Source organism: Dendrobates tinctorius, unplaced genomic scaffold, assembly GCF_039654945.1.
Source record: "Dendrobates tinctorius isolate UK_male_01 unplaced genomic scaffold, ASM3965494v1 ptg000189l, whole genome shotgun sequence".
In the NCBI taxonomy this organism is placed as follows: domain Eukaryota; kingdom Metazoa; phylum Chordata; class Amphibia; order Anura; family Dendrobatidae; genus Dendrobates; species Dendrobates tinctorius.
In genome coordinates, this window is record NW_027361856.1 from 4,274,863 (window position 1) to 4,290,175 (window position 15,313).

General features: G+C 53.8%; 2 protein-coding genes across 4 annotated transcripts in view; one reads left to right on the plus strand and one right to left on the minus strand.

The window, feature by feature from the left end:
• The first annotated feature begins 1,781 nt into the window (after positions 1-1,781).
• Positions 1,782-12,027, plus strand: F11R (F11 receptor). 2 transcript variants are annotated; one of them, XM_073552290.1, is made up of 10 exons: positions 1,782-1,932; positions 6,617-6,661; positions 6,740-6,850; positions 6,960-7,109; positions 7,182-7,384; positions 7,907-8,006; positions 8,395-8,502; positions 8,588-8,597; positions 8,722-8,764; positions 11,533-12,027. In XM_073552290.1, the coding sequence occupies exons 1-10, from the start codon at positions 1,884-1,886 to the stop codon at positions 11,566-11,568; spliced, it is 855 nt and encodes a 284-aa protein (XP_073408391.1). In that variant the 5' UTR covers positions 1,782-1,883; the 3' UTR covers positions 11,569-12,027. The 2 variants fall into 2 exon arrangements, with proteins under 2 accessions (XP_073408391.1, XP_073408390.1); XM_073552289.1 differs by lacking the exons at positions 8,722-8,764; positions 11,533-12,027 and having other exon boundaries at positions 8,395-8,636.
• Positions 12,028-12,193: 166 nt separating this feature from the next.
• Positions 12,194-15,313, minus strand: part of KCNJ10 (potassium inwardly rectifying channel subfamily J member 10) — a 140,072-nt gene continuing 136,952 nt past the window's right edge. For both annotated transcript variants that reach the window (XM_073552287.1, XM_073552288.1), the window contains one exon: positions 12,194-15,115. In XM_073552287.1, coding sequence (XP_073408388.1) covers positions 13,979-15,115 — 1,137 coding nt within the window. In that variant the 3' untranslated portion in view covers positions 12,194-13,978. The remainder of the gene's footprint in view (positions 15,116-15,313) is intronic.

Here is a 15,313-nt window from a genome sequence, read left to right on the forward strand (position 1 = left end):
AAACATCGGCCTTGTTGTTATCTATATATCTATATCCATAGATATATCAAAAGATAGATATGGCTATTGATATAAATATAGATATATCTATGTATTCTGTCTATCTATAGATCTGTCTGTCTGTGGGCGTTTTTAAAAACGGATCACCAGTAGCCCGTCCTGTGCAGAGTGGTGTGAGCCCTACTAACCGCCTGCAGTGTGAGGCGGCAGGGAGGAGTCACCAGTAGCCCATCCTGTGCAGGGTGGTGTGAGCCCTACTAACCGCCTGCAGTGTGAGGCGGCAGGGAGGAGTCACCAGTAGCCCATCCTGTGCAGGGTGGTGTGAGCCCTACTAACCGCCTGCAGTGTGAGGCGGCAGGGAGGAGTCACCAGTAGCCCGTCCTGTGCAGGGTGGTGTGAGCCCTACTAACCGCCTGCAGTGTGTGGCGGCAGGGAGGAGTCACCAGTAGCCCGTCATGTGCAGGGTGGTGTGAGCCCTACTAACAGCCTGCAGTGTGAGGCGGCAGGGAGGAGTCACCAGTAGCCCGTCCTGTGCAGGGTGGTGTGAGCCCTTCTGGCAGTGTGAGGCGGCAGGGAGGAGTCACCAGTAGCCCGTCCTGTGCAGGGTGGTGTGAGCATTTCTGGCAGTGTGAGGCGGCAGGGAGGAGTCACCAGTAGCCCGTCCTGTGCAGGGTGGTGTGAGCCCTTCTGGCAGTGTGAGGCGGCAGGGAGGAGTCACCAGTAGCCCGTCCTGTGCAGGGTGGTGTGAGCCCTTCTGGCAGTGTGAGGCGGCAGGGAGGAGTCACCAGTAGCCCGTCCTGTGCAGGGTGGTGTGAGCCCTTCTGGCAGTGTGAGGCGGCAGGGAGGAGTCACCAGTAGCCCGTCCTGTGCAGGGTGGTGTGAGCCCTTCTGGCAGTGTGAGGCGGCAGGGAGGAGTCACCAGTAGCCCGTCCTGTGCAGGGTGATGTGAGCCCTTCTGGCAGTGTGAGGCGACAGGGAGGAGTCACCAGTAGCCCGTCCTGTGCAGGGTGGTGTGAGCCCTACTAACCGCCTGCAGTGTGTGGCGGCAGGGAGGAGTCACCAGTAGCCCGTCATGTGCAGGGTGGTGTGAGCCCTACTAACCGCCTGCAGTGTGAGGCGGCAGGGAGGAGTCACCAGTAGCCCGTCCTGTGCAGGGTGGTGTGAGCCCTTCTGGCAGTGTGAGGCGGCAGGGAGGAGTCACCAGTAGCCCGTCCTGTGCAGGGTGATGTGAGCCCTACTAACCGCCTGCAGTGTGTGGTGGCAGGGAGGAGTCACCAGTAGCCCGTCCTGTGCAGGGTGATGTGAGCCCTTCTGGCAGTGTGAGGCGGCAGGGAGGAGTCACCAGTAGCCCGTCCTGTGCAGGGTGGTGTGAGCCCTTCTGGCAGTGTGAGGCGGCAGGGAGGAGTCACCAGTAGCCCGTCCTGTGCAGGGTGATGTGAGCCCTTCTGGCAGTGTGAGGCGGCAGGGAGGAGTCACCAGTAGCCCGTCCTGTGCAGGGTGATGTGAGCCCTTCTGGCAGTGTGAGGCGGCAGGGAGGAGTCACCAGTAGCCCGTCCTGTGCAGGGTGGTGTGAGCCCTTCTGGCAGTGTGAGGCCGCGGGGAGGAGTCACTGTATTCCTAGGCTCCACCCACCGATACCTGAGGATTTTCCGCCTTGTTATGCGTATGCTTTCCGGCCGCCGGTCAGCAGGGCGTGATCACAGCTTTACCTGAGAGACGCTGTGAGCGGCAGGGCAACTGTCCAATCAGGATGAAGACAGCGAGAATGATGCCCAATCAGCGGCACCGCTCTGTCAAGGTGAGGCAGGTGTCTTGTGACGTCACAGGGCGGGGCTTCTGAACTTGTTTGTTCCTGCATTCACATTGAACCGAAACTCTACGAGATGGCGACGGCGGTAACCGCGCTGATGACCGTGATGGTGCTGAGCCTCTGTGAGTGAGGTCGGGACTGTGGGAGCGTCTGTGTGCTGCTGCCTGCGCCTGTCCCGCGCTAGTGTCCCGCTACCGGCGACTATACTGTGTCTGTACCACACCCGTGTGTACTGCTGCCTGTGACTGTACCACGACTTTACTTCACCTGTATGTACTGCTACCCGCGACTGTACCTTGTCTATACCGCGCTAGCATGTACTGCTGCCCGCGACTGTACCGCAACATTATGGTGCTAGTGTGTACTGGTATCCATGACTGTACCTCATCTATACCACACTAGTGTGAGCTGCTGCCTGCGACTGTACCGTGCCAGTGTGCGCTGCTGCCTGCGACTGTACCGTGCCAGTGTGCGCTGCTGCCTGCGACTGTACCGTGCCAGTGTGCGCTGCTGCCTGCGACTGTACCGTGCCAGTGTGCGCTGCTGCCTGCGACTGTACCGTGCCAGTGTGCGCTGCTGCCTGCGACTGTACCGTGCCAGTGTGCGCTGCTGCCTGCGACTGTACCGTGCCAGTGTGCGCTGCTGCCTGCGACTGTACCGTGCCAGTGTGCGCTGCTGCCTGCGACTGTACCGTGCCAGTGTGCGCTGCTGCCTGCGACTGTACCGTGCCAGTGTGCGCTGCTGCCTGCGACTGTACCGTGCCAGTGTGCGCTGCTGCCTGCGACTGTACCGTGCCAGTGTGCGCTGCTGCCTGCGACTGTACCGTGCCAGTGTGCGCTGCTGCCTGCGACTGTACCGTGCCAGTGTGCGCTGCTGCCTGCGACTGTACCGTGCCAGTGTGCGCTGCTGCCTGCGACTGTACCGTGCCAGTGTGCGCTGCTGCCTGCGACTGTACCGTGCCAGTGTGCGCTGCTGCCTGCGACTGTACCGTGCCAGTGTGAGCTGCTGCCTGCGACTGTACCCTGCCAGTGTGCGCTGCTGCCTGCGACTGTGCGCTGCTGCCGGCGACTGTACTGTGCCAGTGTGCGCTGCTGCCGGCGACTGTACTGTGCCAGTGTGCGCTGCTGCCGGCGACTGTACTGTGCCAGTGTGCGCTGCTGCCGGCGACTGTACTGTGCCAGCGCGCGCTGCTGCCCGCGACTGTACTGTGCCAGCGCGCGCTGCTGCCCGCGACTGTACTGTGCCAGCGCGCGCTGCTGCCCGCGACTGTACTGTGCTAGCGTGCGCTGCTGCCAGCGACTGTGCCACGCCTGTAGACTATAAGACAGCCCCCCTGCCCATAGAATATAATGCAGCTCACAGTCCTAATGTATTATGGGAACACAGCATTTTGCTCAATTAAATGACTTAATCGCGTATCCTCTTTGTCAGAGGCAGAGGGGAATGATGGGGGAAGGAGCATCATCTGAAGCTTTCTCCTCCATTATTGCTTTCAACTGTATCAGCATCTATGACTCACAGGCCCCATAGTGGCCGCGTGTTTTGCTGCTATTAGCGCAGGCTACTGGTCCATGCCTGTGTACTGCTGCCTGCGACTGTACCATGTTTGTACTGCTACCCATAGCTATGCAACTTCTGTACCGCACCAGTGTGTACTGCTGCCTGTGACTGTACCGCACCCGTGTGTACTGCTGCCCGCAACTGTTAACATCTGTGTATACTGCTGCCTGCAATTTTATTGCATCTGTGCCACGACTGTGTACTGCTGCCTGCGACTATACCGCACTAGTGTGTACTGCTGCCTGCGATTAAACCACTTCTGTACTGCACCCGTGTGTACTGCTGCCTGCTACAATACTGCTTCTGCGCTGCACCCCATGTACCACTGCCAGCGACTGCGCAGTATCAGTGTATGTGTACTGCATCTGTGTGTACTGCCGCTCGTGGTGGTACCGCATCTATGTGGCTACATATATTCTGGATGAGTGGTAGGGTGCCGTGTGGTGGCATTTCCTGTTTTTGGATGTAGTGACACTTTTCTTTCCTGTGGAGAGCATTCGGTCCCCATTGACTATTGGCTTACATGGACAAGTTCAGAGAGTACATCTGCAGCTTTGGCCTGTTTCACACTTCAGTTTTTTCTTGTCAGTTAAAATCCGCCAAAATGGCGAAAAGCGGATCCGTTCGCAACAGATGCAAACGGATGCCAGCGGACCGTTTTTTTGACGGATCCGTTGGCTGAAGGATTTTAAAGGAACCGCAGTCCGGGGGGGGGGGGAGAGAATTTTTACCATCAGAAATGATTTCAGGGTTAAATTTCCGGCTGACTTTCAAAAAACGTTACATGGTCCGTCTGGGCATGTCGGAGGATGCAAAAAAAATGGTGGATCTGCAAAAAAACGGATCCGACTGATGGCCATCCGTCAAGATCAGCCAGTAATGAAAGTCAATGGGGAAAAAAACGGATCCGCCAAACAAAATGGCGGATCCGTTTTTTTTTAGGAACACGGCGGATCTTGACTGATGGCAAAAAACTGAAGTGTGAAACAGGTCCTGGATTTCTTGTGATGTTCTACAGTAGTTGTTAATTACCTGCCTGCTGGGAGGTAGGAAGTAGGCTCTATTCACTGCCAGCAAGCAGGAGTGTTGATTTAGTCAGTGTCCCCTGACTCCCTTCCGCTTTGTAAACAGTGCACAAAATGTCGCCTGACCAGTGTGACCTGCTCTGTCACTTCCTGCATCTCTGCTCTCCTGGGGCGTGATGTGTTGTACCTGTCCTCAGGAGCTCTCCTTAGGGTTGGTGACTACTCCTAGCAAGTGAATGTCCCTGTTCCCAGGAGCTCTTCCTAGTGATGGTGATGACTTCTTGCTCCTTGCTAGCAAGTGTCCCTGTTCCCAGGAGCACTCTCTAGGGTTGGTGATGACTCCTAGTTAGCAAGCATCCCTGTTCCCAGGAGCTCTCCCTAAGATTGGTGACGACTGCTAGCTAGCGAGCGTCCCTATTCATAGGTGCTCTCCCTAGTGTTGTTGACAACCCCTCCTCCTAGCGAGCTTTCCTGTTCCCAAGTGCTCTCCCTTGGTATTGGTGATGACCCCTCGCTCCTAGCTAGTGAGCATCCCTGTGAACTGGAGCTCTACCTAGTGTTGATTGACGACTTCTAGCCAGGGAGTGTCAATGTTCCCAGGAGCTCTCCCTAGTGTTAGTGAGGAATCCTAGCTAGCATCCCTGTGACCAGGAGCTCTCCTTGTTGCTCCTAGTTAGTTGTCATTCTTGACCCATGGAGCTTGTTCTGGGTGTGAGGGACTGATTCTTTGCCTCTAGCTGCTAACTGTTGTCCAGGTCCCAGGATTTAGCACTTCAGGGGTGGGACCTGTAGCTCCTAGCTAGCTTTTATCCCTGTCACCAGGAACTGACCCTAATGAGGTGGGTGTTGAAGACCTGTTACTTCTACCTAGCGAGGGTCCCTGTGACCAGGAGTTCTCATTTTTTTCTGCTAGCTAGTTGTCATTCTTGTCCCATGGAGCTCTTCCTGGGTGTGATGGGCTGATTCTTTGCTTCTAGCTAGCTGTTGCCTCTGTCCCCAGGTTTTAATGCTTGAGGGGTGGGACCCGTTGCTTCTAGCTAGCTGTCGTCCCTGTCATCAAGATCTGACACTGGGGAGGTGGGTGTTGAAGACCTGTTGGTCCTAGCTAGTGATCATCTCAGTCCTCAATAGCTCACTCTGTGGCGTGCCCTGTCTCTCAAAGCTATCAAATTGCCCTATGCCCAGGAGCACGGTCTGGAGGGTCGCTCCTAGGTAGCTGAGTTTTCTCAATTCCCCAGTTTAGACCCGTCACTTAAAGCTAGTATCACTGTGCCCAGAAACTCTCCCGAAAGGGAAGGGGGGAGGGGGAGCCATCGCTCTTACCAAGCTGTTGCACCTGTCTCCAGGAGCTCGCTCCTAGCTAATGAGTGTCCCAGTCCCCAATAACTCGCCCTGTGGAGTGACCCTATCGCTCACCGCTGCTCCCTGGGGTGGAGAGGTGACCAGTTGCTCCTAGCTATCTGTTGTCCCTGTCCTTGGGAGCTTGCTCGGTGCAGGGGTAGGGGGTTAGGGGTGACCTGTTGCTTAGTTATCATCCCTATTCTCAAGAGCTCTCCTTAGGGAGGAGTGATGGCTCATTTCTCCTACCTGGAGTTTCCCAGTCCCCAAAAGCTCAGCCTGCGGGGGGGGAGCCATAGTTTCTAGCTAGTTGTTGTCCCTGCCTTCTGGAGCTGTGGGAGACCTGTCTCTCCTGGCTAGCTATCGTTCCTGCCCCAGCTCGCCCTAGGGTTGATTTGTCCCTCACAGCTAGCGAGCGGCTTTGTGCCTGGAGCACGCCCTGAGGAAGGGTGATCTTTCTCTCCGTCCTGGCTAACTTTCGTCACTAAACCCAGGAGCATGCCCTAGGTGGTGATGTGTCACTCCTGGCTAGCTTTCATTTTTGCCCTCAGAAGCTCATTCTGGGGGGGTGTGCTCTGTCGCTCCTGGCTAGCTTTCGTCACGGCCCTCAGGAGCTCACTCTGGGGGTGTGATTCGTCACTCCTGGCTTGCTTTTGTCCCTGCCCCCAGGAGCATGCATGAGGGGGAGGGGTGATCTCTTCTGGCTAGCTTTTGTCCCTGCCCCCAAGAGCTCACTCTGGGAATGTTACCTGTTGGTCCTGGCTAGCTTTGTTCCCTACCCTCAGGAGCTCATTCTGGGGGGTGATCTGTCGCTCCTGGCTAGGTTTCGTCCCTGCTGTTTTTAGTGGGCCCACTGTTAATCTCATGGCTCTTTTTTCCCGAGGTGCTGCGGTGCTGGCCGATGAGAAGCGCGTGAAGGAAGGAGACAGTAAGTACCCCGTTGTGCGTGCTGAGCTGCCTGCCACCTGCGCATCGTCCTCGTGCTGACCATGTGCTTTCTCTGCAGATGCGGAGTTTGCCTGTAATTATCCCTCTTCTTATCAGAAGCCACGCATCGAGTGGAAGTATATTTCCGGGCAAGACATCACCTTAATCTACTACAATGGCGCGCTGACCGGTATGTGCTCGGACAATGTTCACATGGGACATTCTCTGGGGGGATGATTGAGGTAGTAGTACTGTGTCAGTTTCCCAGGTCCTGTGCAAGTAATTGCTACTTCCTCTAGTCTCCTATGCAGGTCGCACTGTGTTTTACCAATACGGACTGATGCTTAAGAGCGTGACCCGGAAAGATGTGGGCATCTATGTGTGTGAGGCGACAGACAGCTCAGAAAAACCCTTAGTCACAGAGCTCTCAACAACGCTGGTGGTGCTTGGTAAGGGGGATTTTGGGAAATGACTGAGGCTCTTCTTTCCTCGGAACTGCATCTAACATCTTCTCTTTTCAGTTCCCCCATCTGTGCCCATCGCTCAAGTACCCACATCTGTGACCATTGGCAAGGCCGCTACCCTGTACTGTGTGGAGAACGATGCCGCACCTCGCCCCACATTCACCTGGTACAAGAACAAGATCAAAATGCCTGAAGACCCCAAGAGCAGCCCCACTTTCCAGAACTCCACCTACATCATGGACCCCGTAACTGGAGAGCTGGTAACAATTCAACTCTGAATGAGCCATTGACAGAGTCCATAGTGATCACTAGAACTCTTCTGTACTGCTCCTAGATCTGCGATGATCCCCACAGCCGTGCTTGATCCCCCATCTCCATATTAGATCTCTCCTGTTCTGCTCCTATATCTGTAATGATCCCCACAGCTGTGCTTGATCCCCCATCTCCATACAACATCTCTCCTGTACTGCTCCTAGATCTCTGTGATTCCCACAGCCGTGCTGGATCTCCCATCTCCATATTAGATCTCTCCTGTACTGCTCATAGATCTGTGATGATCCCCACAGCCATGCTTGATCCCCCATCTCCATACAAGATCTCTCCTGTACTGTTCCTAGATCTGTGATGATCCCCACAGCCGTTTTGGGCCTCCCCCATCTCCATATTATGTCTCCAGTGCTTCTCATAGGTCACTAAAGTTATTCCTCCTCTCTGTACCAGATCTCTTCTCTTGTTTAAGTGAGCACTAATGATCAGGTATCACAATTTTTCTTATTCATCAGACTTTTAATCCAGTAATGAAGGCGGACTCTGGTGACTATTCCTGTGAGGCCACGAATGATCAGGGCCGGCAGTCATCTGCAACAGTCACCATGGAGGCTTGTGAGTAAGCTGGGGAACCGCAGCCTGGCATGTTGGTGGGGTCAACGGGAGGCCCGCTGCCCGGCGTAGTGGTGGGGTCTTTGGAAAGTCTGCTGCCAGGGTCGGTGGTGGGTTAGGGGGGAAGGCCCACTGACCGGCGCTGTGGGGAGGCCCGCTGCCCAGCTCGATGGTGGGGTCCGGGGGAAGACCCACTGCCCAGCTCGGTGGTTGAGACAGGGGGAGGCCTGCTGTCCGGCTTAGTGGTGGTGTCGAGGGGAGGCTCGCTGCCCTGCCTGGTGGTGGGAGGGCCGCTGCCTGGCTCAGTGGTGGGGTCGGAGAGAGGTCTGGTGATGGGGTCAGAAGCCCCGCTGCCTCCTTTCCTTCAGTGACGGGAGTGATCCTCTTACAGATGAGACGAACGTGGGTGGCATCGTGGCCGCAGTTATCATCGTCCTCCTCATCCTGGGTCTGATCGGATTCGGTGTGTGGTTTGCGTACAGCCGTGGATACATTGGCAGTGAGTTCCTTTTTGGCTTCTGGTGGGGGTTATTTTCCCTCGGGGAGTTCACTGTCTTAATTTCTGTTATCTGCTTTTATTTCAGAGAAAGCCAAGTAAGTGAAGAGATGTCCCCATGATTGCACCACCCCTGGAGGGCGCCGCGCTCGTGGCCTGGACACAATGTCTGTTTTCATTGTGTCTGATTTATTTTCTTTTTCCTTTTTTACTTTTTTGCAGCAAAAAAGTGATCTACAGCCAACCATCTGAGACGCGCAGTGATGTGAGTATGACAGGCCATGTGAGGTAACTTCTGGCCACATTATGTGGAATATCAAGCAGTTATGTTTCGTGATGGCCACGCTGCTAATTATGAGGCTGTCGTGTGATGAAAGAGTTGGATGTGCTGTGTGTCCTGTCTCTGTGTGTGGCTCCAGCTCAGTCCTCTGGGTCACAGCCTCCCTCCTGTGTCTCTAGCCCAGTCCTTGGGGTCACAGCCTCCTACCTCTTGGGTGTGGCTCTAGTTTGGTCCTCGGGGTCACAGCCTCCTTCCTCGTGTGTGTCTCTAGCTCAGTTCTCGGGGTCACAGCCTCCTTCCTCCTGTGTGTCTCTCTAGCTTAGTCCTCGGGATCACAGCTTCCTTCCTCCTGTGTGTGTCTCTAGCTCAGTCCTCGGGATCACAGCCTCCTTCCTCCTGTGTGTGTCTCTAGTTCAGTCCTTGGGGGTCACAGCCTCCTTCCTGCTGTGTGTGTGTGTGTGTGTGTGTTTGTGTGTCTAGCTCAGTCCTCGGGATCACAGCCTCCTTCCTCCTGTGTGTGTCTCTAGCTCAGTCCTCGGGATCACAGCCTCCTTCCTCCTGTGTGTGTCTCTAGCTCAGTCCTCGGGATCACAGCCTCCTTCCTCCTGTGTGTGTCTCTCTAGTTCAGTCCTCGGGGTCACAGCCTCCTTCCTCCTGTGTATGTCTCTAGCTCAGTCCTTGGGGTCACAGCCTCCTTCCTCCTGTGTGTATCTCTAGCTCAGTCCTCGGGGTCACAGCCTCCTTCCTCCTGTGTGTGTCTCTAGCTCAGTCCTTGGGGTCACAGCCTCCTTCCTCCTGTGTGTGTCTCTAGCTCAGTCCTCGGGGTCACAGCCTCCATCCTGTGTGTATCTCTAGCTCAGTCCTCGGGATCACAGCCTCCTTCCTCCTGTGTGTGTGTGTGTGTCTAGCTCAGTCCTCAGGGTCACAGCCTCCTTCCTGTGTCTCTAGCTCAGTCCTCGGGGTCACAGCCTCCTTCCTCCTGTGTGTCTCTAGCTCAGTCCTCAGGGTCACAGCCTCCTTCCTCCTGTATCTGTCTCTAGCTCGGTCCTCGGGGTCACAGCCTCCTTCCTCCTGTGTGTGTCTCTAGCTCAGTCCTCGGGGTCACAGCCTCCCTCCTATGTGTGTCTCTAGCCCAGTCCTTGTGGTCACAGCCTCCCTCCTATGTGTGTCTCTAGCTCAGTCCTCGGGGTCACAGCCTCCCTCCTATGTGTGTCTCTAGCTCAGTCCTCGGGGTCACAGCCTCCCTCCTGTGTGTCTCTAGCTCAGTCCTCGGGGTCACAGCCTCCCTCCTGTGTGTCTCTAGCTCAGTCCTCGGGGTCACAGCCTCCCTCCTGTGTGTCTCTAGCTCAGTCCTCGGGGTCACAGCCTCCCACCTGTGTGTGTCTCTACCTCAGTCCTTGGGGTCACAGCCTCCCTAATGTGTGTGTCTTTAGCCCAGTCCTCGGGGTCACTGCCTCCTCCCTCCTGTATATGTCTCTAGCTCAGTCCTCTGGGTCACAGCCTGTGTGTATCTCTAGCTCGGTTCTTGTGGTTACAGCCTCCCTCCTATGTCTCTAGCCCTGTCCTCAGGGTCACAACCTCCATCATGTGTCTATAGCCCAATCCTTGTGGTCACAGCCTCCCTCCTGTGTCTCTAGATCAGTCCTCGGGGTCACAGCCTCCCTCTTGTGTCTCTATCCCAATCCTTGGGGTCACAGCCTCCCTCCTGTGTTTCTAGCCCAGTCCTCGGGGTCACAGCCTCCCTCCTGTGTGCATCTCTACCTCAGTCCCCGGGGTCACAGCCTCCCTCCTGTGTGCATCTCTACCTCAGTCCTCGGGGTCACAGCCTCCTTCCTGTTTGCATCTCTACCTCAGTCCTCGGGGTCACAGCCTCCTTCCTGTTTGCATCTCTACCTCAGTCCTCGGGGTCACAGCCTCCTTCCTGTTTGCATCTCTACCTCAGTCCTCGGGGTCACAGCCTCCTTCCTGTTTGCATCTCTACCTCAGTCCTCGGGGTCACAGCCTCCTTCCTGTTTGCATCTCTACCTCAGTCCTCGGGGTCACAGCCTCCCTTCTGTTTGTGTCTTTAGCCCAGTCCTCGTGGGCACAGCCTCTCTTCTATGTGTCTTTAGCTCAGTCCTCGGGGTCACAGCCTCCTTCCTGTTTGCATCTCTACCTCAGTCCTCGGGGTCACAGCCTCCTTCCTGTTTGCATCTCTACCTCAGTCCTCGGGGTCACAGCCTCCTTCCTGTTTGCATCTCTACCTCAGTCCTCGGGGTCATAGCCTCCTTCCTGTTTGCATCTCTACCTCAGTCCTCGGGGTCACAGCCTCCTTCCTGTTTGCATCTCTACCTCAGTCCTCGGGGTCACAGCCTCCTTCCTGTTTGCATCTCTACCTCAGTCCTCGGGGTCACAGCCTCCTTCCTGTTTGCATCTCTACCTCAGTCCTCGGGGTCACAGCCTCCTTCCTGTTTGCATCTCTACCTCAGTCCTCGGGGTCACAGCCTCCTTCCTGTTTGCATCTCTACCTCAGTCCTCGGGGTCACAGCCTCCTTCCTGTTTGCATCTCTACCTCAGTCCTCGGGGTCACAGCCTCCTTCCTGTTTGCATCTCTACCTCAGTCCTCGGGGTCACAGCCTCCCTTCTGTTTGTGTCTTTAGCCCAGTCCTCGTGGGCACAGCCTCTCTTCTATGTGTCTTTAGCTCAGTCCTCGGGGTCACAGCCTCCACCTTGTGTGAGAATCTAAACCTTTTTTTTTTTTTCTGTTTTTGTAGAAGAACTTTCAGCAGACATCATCGTTTGTGGTGTGATTGCCCCCTTCCTGCAGCTGCCTGAACAGTCCTGTTATTTATCATTCCCTCTGTCAGATGTGGGGTGCCCAGCATGTAGTGATGGCGCCTCCTGCTGACATTTGCACTACTCCGCTGTGCGCCTCCAGCGTCTCATCTGCTTTCCTCCTGTGTCTCATCCTCATGAAAATGAACTTGTAGTAAAACTCTGGAGCAGCCACTAGAGGGCCCTGGACATGGCTTGGAGGGTGTTTTGTTTTTTTCTTTTTTTTGTTTTCTTTTCTTGTTGTGGGGGGGTAGTGATTTGTGGTAAGGGTCCCTCTGTGGGTGAGAGGGGCTTGGGAGGATGTCTGCCTAGGTGTGGGAGGTGGTCAGGTCTGGGCATTTTACATTTTCTTCCTTCCAAGATGTTTTTATTTTGTGTTTTTTGTATGTTTTTAATTGATCTCTAGGAATAAATGAAATAAACCCAGAACCTGACTGTCGGCTTTATCATGTGGTTCTTTTGGGGAAGATGGGAGTGATAACAGGGAGCAATAGCCCACAGCATGGTAGTGTAGTCCTGCTATGCCTGGTTGTGTGGAGCTTATAATGTGTCTGGCGCTGGCAGTGACCTCCAATTATAAAGACGACTCTGACCCAGAGGGATTTCTGAATTAATAGGTTTAATTTCCTAATTGTGGTTGTGTCCCTTTAATCAGCTGTGACACGTACATTCATGAATAAAGTGCAGGTTAGTACACAGAGGAAGGTTCCGCCGTCTGTAGCAGCTCTAGTTTTCTCATGTCCTCAGTGTGTCTCTGGATCTCCACATGTCCGCTGTCCGTCTGCAAGTCTCTTGATCTCCACATGTCCTCTGTCTGCAAGTCTATGCATCTCCACATATCCTCCGTCTGTCTGCAAGTCTATGCATCTCCACGTGTCCTCCGTCTGTCTGCAAGTCTATGCATCTCCACGTGTCCTCCGTCTGTCTGCAAGTCTATGCATCTCCACGTGTCCTCCGTCTGTCTGCAAGTCTGTGCATCTCCACGTGTCCTCCATCTGTCTGCAAGTCTGTGCATCTCCACGTGTCCTCCATCTGTCTGCAAGTCTATGCATCTCCACGTGTCCTCCATCTGTCTGCAAGTCTATGCATCTCCACGTGTCCTCCATCTGTCTGCAAGTCTATGCATCTCCACGTGTCCTCCATCTGTCTGCAAGTCTATGCATCTCCACGTGTCCTCCATCTGTCTGCAAGTCTATGCATCTCCACGTGTCCTCCATCTGTCTGCAAGTCTATGCATCTCCACGTGTCCTCCATCTGTCTGCAAGTCTATGCATCTCCACGTGTCCTCCATCTGTCTGCAAGTCTATGCATCTCCACGTGTCCTGCATCTGTCTGCAAGTCTATGCATCTCCACGTGTCCTGCATCTGTCTGCAAGTCTATGCATCTCCACGTGTCCTGCATCTGTCTGCAAGTCTATGCATCTCCACGTGTCCTCCATCTGTCTGCAAGTCTATGCATCTCCACGTGTCCTCCATCTGTCTGCAAGTCTATGCATCTCCACGTGTCCTCCATCTGTCTGCAAGTCTATGCATCTCCACGTGTCCTCCATCTGTCTGCAAGTCTATGCATCTCCACGTGTCCTCCATCTGTCTGCAAGTCTATGCATCTCCACGTGTCCTCCATCTGTCTGCAAGTCTATGCATCTCCACGTGTCCTTAGACTTAAAGTACGATCGATCTTGTGTCCGCCATCTATCTGCTTTCTGGATCTCCATGTGTCCTCCATACATCTACAAGTCTCTGGGTCCTTTTGTGTCCTCTGTCTGCCAGTCTGAGTACTGTTGTGTCCTCTGTTCGTCTGCAAGTCTATGGATCCTCCTGTGTCTTGTTGGTCTACAAGCTGATATATATATTATGTCCCCCCAACGGTCTATGGATCCTTTCGTCCTCTCTCGCGATATCTCCTGTCTGCAGGAGAGTTCCTTGTGTCCTCTGTCTGTAGGAGATCTTCTCATCTTGTGTCGTTTGCCTACATTCCCCCTCTCATCATTCCCCCCACCCCAGGTTGTCAATAGTTTCACTGGCTGGACTGTGGCTCTGGACATCTTCTCATGGCTTGCACCAGAATATGATTGAGGTGGCAACACTAACATGTCTGTCCTCTCCTGCCTCAATAGGAGCAGGATTTGATTGAGAGACAATGACTTACTGAATATGGATACACAGTGGAGAGCACTCCACCCATAATGCGGGATCTGCTGCTAACGCTACACTTTCTCCAGCTCCTGGACCACAGGACGAGTTTTTGTCATTGTCTAGTAACTGCAGAAACATTCACCTGGTATGTTTTCTATCCGTTCCTAGAAGGTATTAAGAAATAAGGCAGTGCATAGCGACCAAGTCTCTACTACAGAATGAGAGAGTGCCCCTCTGAGCTTGTAGGCATCAGACATTGCTGATGCGGACACTTAGTGGACTCCCGTCTTTTTCAGATTTATCCCTGAATGATTCTTCCAATTTCAGTTTCTCAGGGTCTCCAAAACGGACAGTTTCATGGAAGCAACAGGGTGGAGATACTTTAAGGACCTGATCAAACAAACTGAAGTCAGCCACATATTTTCCACTGGAAGACAGTGAAATGATAGGGCTGAATTCATAACCCCAGAGGATCTCCTCAGGAAGGTAAGATGTGCGCACCTGGCATGTGGCACTTGTAGGCTCCACTGTCCCACTGAGAATGACCACCAGCTCGAAGTCTCCTTCTCCAGAGCGAATGGCAACATCTCTCAGTGGGCTTGACTCGTCCACCACATGATAGAAGGTGAGTGGAAGGATTAAGAAGGGACTGTCGGATGAGGTGTCCACTTGAAATTCCACATTGATCTGGTTGAGATGAACGTTCTCACCCTCCTTGGTGACTTGTGTCTGGAGAAGCTTTCCAGTCACTTGGCATCCGATCAGTAGACTTCTACGCATATTAGCGACTCGAATCATCAGACATAGCTTGCCTTCATGTTGAGCCACTACAGCATTTTGACTGAATTTGATGGTTTCTGCCCTTTTCTTTGGACGAGCAATTTTTGCCAAGAAGGTTCCAGTAATGAAAATTTCTAGGATTGTAGTGAGAACCAGTTGAGTGATGAGCAGCACAATGGCCAAGGGGCACTCTTCACTGATGTAACGGAAGCCATAACCAATGGTTGTCTGTGACTCCAGGGAGAAGAGAAAAGCTCCGGTCAGTGTATGAACCTGCATGACACAAGGCGTGTGGTTTGCTGGTGCATTAAATTCCAGCAGATCACCATGGACTAAAGCCACTAAGTACCAGATGACTCCAAAAATGAACCAGGTTCCTGCAAATGTTGCGGAGAATAAAAGCAACTTGTATCTCCACTGCATGTCAATGAACGTAGTCCACAGATCCTTGAGGTAGAGGAAGCTCTTGTCAGAGATGTGGTCTATGCGCACATTGCTTCGTCCATCTTTCGTCATCACGCGTCTCTTTCTCAAGTTTGAGCCAATAAGGGGCCGACTGTCTGTCTGTGTGGTCTGGCTGTAATAGACCTTCACTGGAGAAGTCATCTATGAATGACAGAAAACAAACATTAGTAGGAACTATAGTGACCTCTGGCGATGGCATAGAAAGCTAAGTGGAGACTGGACAGTGCTCAAGAAGGATCTGTCCGGTCAGTGTTAGTTGTGGGGTCTGAACTCTGGCTATACAGCTAAAGCTAGGAACAATATAGGGGAGATCAGATACAGATGCTGGAGCTTCATATC

Bases quoted from the DNA above. Each gene is read 5' to 3' on its own strand.
- F11R (XM_073552289.1), top strand. From the start codon at position 1,884: ATGGCGACGGCGGTAACCGCGCTGATGACCGTGATGGTGCTGAGCCTC. The intron at 1,933-6,616 runs GTGAGTGAGGTC...TTTTTTCCCGAG, and splicing joins CGTGATGGTGCTGAGCCTCT to GTGCTGCGGTGCTGGCCGAT. The intron at 6,662-6,739 runs GTAAGTACCCCG...CTTTCTCTGCAG, and splicing joins GCGCGTGAAGGAAGGAGACA to ATGCGGAGTTTGCCTGTAAT.